Source organism: Fusarium tjaetaba (assembly GCF_013396195.1).
Source record: "Fusarium tjaetaba strain NRRL 66243 chromosome Unknown NRRL66243_c0000398, whole genome shotgun sequence".
Lineage (NCBI taxonomy): Eukaryota > Fungi > Ascomycota > Sordariomycetes > Hypocreales > Nectriaceae > Fusarium > Fusarium tjaetaba.
This window is the reverse complement of record NW_023501594.1, coordinates 1-3,555: the sequence shown is the minus strand read 5'-3', so window position 1 is coordinate 3,555 and position 3,555 is coordinate 1. Positions and strand designations below refer to the sequence as shown.

At 49.9% G+C, this 3,555-nt stretch overlaps 1 protein-coding gene across 1 annotated transcript; it reads right to left on the bottom strand.

Annotated features, from left to right (window-relative positions):
• Positions 1 to 1,963: 1,963 nt before the first annotated feature.
• On the bottom strand, positions 1,964 to 3,250 carry FTJAE_13263 (uncharacterized protein; the record flags this gene model as incomplete). Its single annotated transcript, XM_037346389.1, has 1 exon — positions 1,964 to 3,250. One exon carries the CDS (start codon positions 3,248 to 3,250, stop codon positions 1,964 to 1,966), a length of 1,287 nt encoding a protein of 428 aa, XP_037199694.1.
• Between the last annotated feature and the right edge of the window lie 305 nt (positions 3,251 to 3,555).

The window sequence follows — 3,555 nt, the reverse complement described above, 5'->3', positions numbered from 1 at the left end:
CACTACACCATACCGGATGATGGCTGTTAATTGGTTAAGAGTTGAGCTTCCAAATTAGACTTATAATCGCAGCCCCGTCGTGTTTCTCATGAAGATCGTGAAGCGTCAACCATGTCGTGCTAAATGACGGGTTTCAAATGGTCTCGCAAGAGCTACATATCATATAGCACATGGCGGTGACTCTGAGAACCTTAAAGGCTATGAGAAACGCAGGGCAAAGTTTTTCAAGGCTCGTCGGCAGCAATGAAAGGGCACATGCTGCCACGAAGCATTTTGCCAAAGTTGAGCGTGAAAGACTGGGAGTCATCTTCAGCCTCACTTTGTGTCGAGTCAAATGTCGGAGTTTAATATCTACGAACACGTATGCCCATTACGAAGCCACTCACATTCTGACTCATTGCATCCTCATTAGTCTCTACCTTTAGCACGTCATTTACAACAGAACTTATTCTTGATAGTATCGTCATGTAGGTTTTTTATTGAAATACACCTTGCTTCAATTTGCACCGCCAACGTGATCTTCAGCCTAAGAAGTGAGAGGAGCTTCGCAAACAAGCTTCATTATGAGCTTCACCATTTGTCCTTCAGCCCTCGAAAGGGCACGTACATGTTCACAGCATTCCCGCAACACAAGGCATCTTCAAACAAACTCCCATCTTTTCCACTCTCACAAATAAAATCACAAGCCCTGAACGACATGTCCCTCTTACACGCTGAACGTATGTACATCTTCAAGCCACAGCGCCACAACTAACATTTCTTTTTCCTCTCTCATCTTGCTCCACCCGATAAGCTCCCGCTGTCTAACTCCACCACTCACCCAAATCCCTGGCCTGGCCTGGCCTTGTCCCGTCCATCCACACTCCCCCCCTCCCCTAGCCAGCCAAAGTACTCTTTTGGTGAGACCTCACTGGGAATGTACCTCTCTCTCTCTTTTTGCCAATGGCTTGGTCCCCGCTGCAACGGCGGCTTCACCCGCGCACATCAGTCAGAACATGCTTAGGTTATGTCCCTTACTTACCCAGAAATATGGCTCACGCTTAACCTCTAGAGGAAGCGAACCGGCCCCCAAATGGAAGTGCAGTGTAGTGTAGGGCTGAAGTCAATGGGTTTTCTTTCAAGGGTCCCTACGTTCATTTGATCTTGTGACAGCATGTCAAGCAGACTTTTTTGTCGTTCCGTCAATCAGGTCAATATTCTCATTCATCCTGCCGACAGACAGACAAGGCAATGCAGTGAGTGCTTGGGTAAACAATTCATTTCGTTGTTGTCTAGCTAGACTAGTCCCTTCGAAGGGGCAACTGCAATCCAATCTCTGCTCAAGGTCAGAAGGTTGTGCCTCTGCCTAGGCGCGCGCACGCATACAGTCAATACTCGCTGACCTGAAATCATCCAGTGATGTTCAAGTCCACGGCCATGACTAGCCATCAAATGTGCGCACAACTCTTGCATCCTAGTAGTCCAAATAAAATAGCAGCCTAAAGCCCAGCCGAGTCTGCTGGGAGGGGCCATACACGATAACGCCAAACATCCATCCATGCTGTACCTCGCTGTCCACAATCTCTCGCCCTTGACAACCTCGAAGATGACATGACTTCAGAGGGCGAGCTGGACAGGACAAGACCGAGTCCCATGATAGAAAATGAAATAATAGAAAACTGTGGAGTGGTGTGACGTGATCGCAAAGGGGTCAGGGTCAGGTATATATGCACTCCGGGTATCGTGAAGATGAGAATCCCTAATGCTATGGTGTATCGCCCAAAAGAAAAATGTTAATGTGCCGTGATTCCGATTGACTCTCATATACTGACCCAACCATTTGGGTTCAGCAGGGAAAAATGAAATGAAGTGAATTGAGGTAACTCAGGTGACAAGCATCGTTGCTCAGAAGACAAGCGGCAAATAGAGGACACGCTACGCCGTGGCCAACCAAGTTCGAAAGCGCCCAACTTTGTCAAGGACACTAGTTCACGATAGCATCCTTAAATGGCTCCAGGAGTGACTCATCAAACCAGCCGGCCAAGTCAAAGGCAGTCCACATCTTGGAGGCCTTATTGACATCAATCTTGCAAGCCTGTTGGGCGTCGGTCTTGCGGAAGCCTTTCCCTTTCCTAAAGTTGACGAGCCTGCCGATGAAAATGCGTCTCTTGCTGGTCAGGTATGTCGCACAGTCAAGGCGCAGGATGCTTGCCAGCGCTATTTCGTCAGGAGAAAGAAGATGTCGATGAGGGTCGTTGCTGTTGTCGAGATGGTTCCCCTTCCAATCAGCCTTCCACCAGTTCTTATGCGCGGGAACCACGCTCGGTGGTGGACAGAAGTCCTGCAGTGATGCAAAATCTTTGTCTGGACCTTGAGCCCGAGGTTTCGGCTCAGCGATGTTGTTGCCATTGGGACTGAACTGAGGAGTTGGTCGTCTGGGGCTGTTGGTAGGTTGAACGCGAATAGTTCGCCCGGTCCCGGGAGGTTTCGCAACACGACTATTGTCAGTGCGAGGTCGAGATATCTTGGGGGTAGCTTTGGCTGCCAAGGGACGAGCGCGTGCTTTGGCTTGCGCTATGCGATGGTTGTCGTCACGAGCCTGCTTAGTTACTGACAGCATCCATGCCTTTGGGTTTTGTGCGTAAGCTTTGTTGAGTTGCGACTGAAACGAAGCCACAAGCTCATAGTCGTTGCGTGTCGGTGGTGGCACCTCAACAAAAATCTTGTCGTTGATATTCTTTTGTATGTGTTCCTCAATCGTTCGACTATGGTCACGATCCTCAAGGGTTGGGGGAAATAGAGGAGTCTGGGCTGGACTGGAAGATGCATCATCTGGGTAGAGAACGATATCACGGCCCGTTGAGTTTGTTGGTGTCTCGGTAGCGGCCATAGGTCTGTTGCAAGGCGAGATGGGAGGAGACATTGGAGTCTGTCCCGAAGCGTTCTTGCTTGAGGAGAAGGAGGAGTCGACCTTTCCAGTGTGGAAATAGAAGCTATCGTGTGCTTGGTCCGGAGGCGACATCAGACTGTTGATATGCATCCTGGAAGGAATTGAGGCAGGATGCGCCGGAGGAGGCATTGCGCTGGTCGCTTGCGCAGAGCGAGGAGAATTGGCCGCCATTGTTGTGGTGTTGTTTGTGTTGTTTGAGGGACCGGATGGTGAGTAGTGAAGAGAGAGAGATTGAATAGAGGGGAGAGGAGACGAGGATCGTTCAGTCTGCAATTTGACTGACGAGATTGTATTGTCGTCGAAAGTGGTAGAAGGTTGCATGGCGCAGATAAAGCGAAAGTGGTTTGTCAGCCACGAGAGGCAATCAGTCAGTCACAATGGCTGTGACGTGGACAATAGGGAGTGTGGCGAAACCGTTGAGACCTTTTAGAGCAATCTAAAAGGGCGAGGGGCTCTCAATTAATAGGCTCAGGCGAAAGGCCTGAATAAGCCCGAATGAGTCTTGTCGACTTTGTTTGCGTATGCCCAACCCAAAAGTGTATGTAAGTGCGCTGTCAGTGACTGGGTGGGCGCCTAGACCAGAGTACCTAGTAGGCAGCAACAGGGCGGCGAAACTAGAGGGGGGG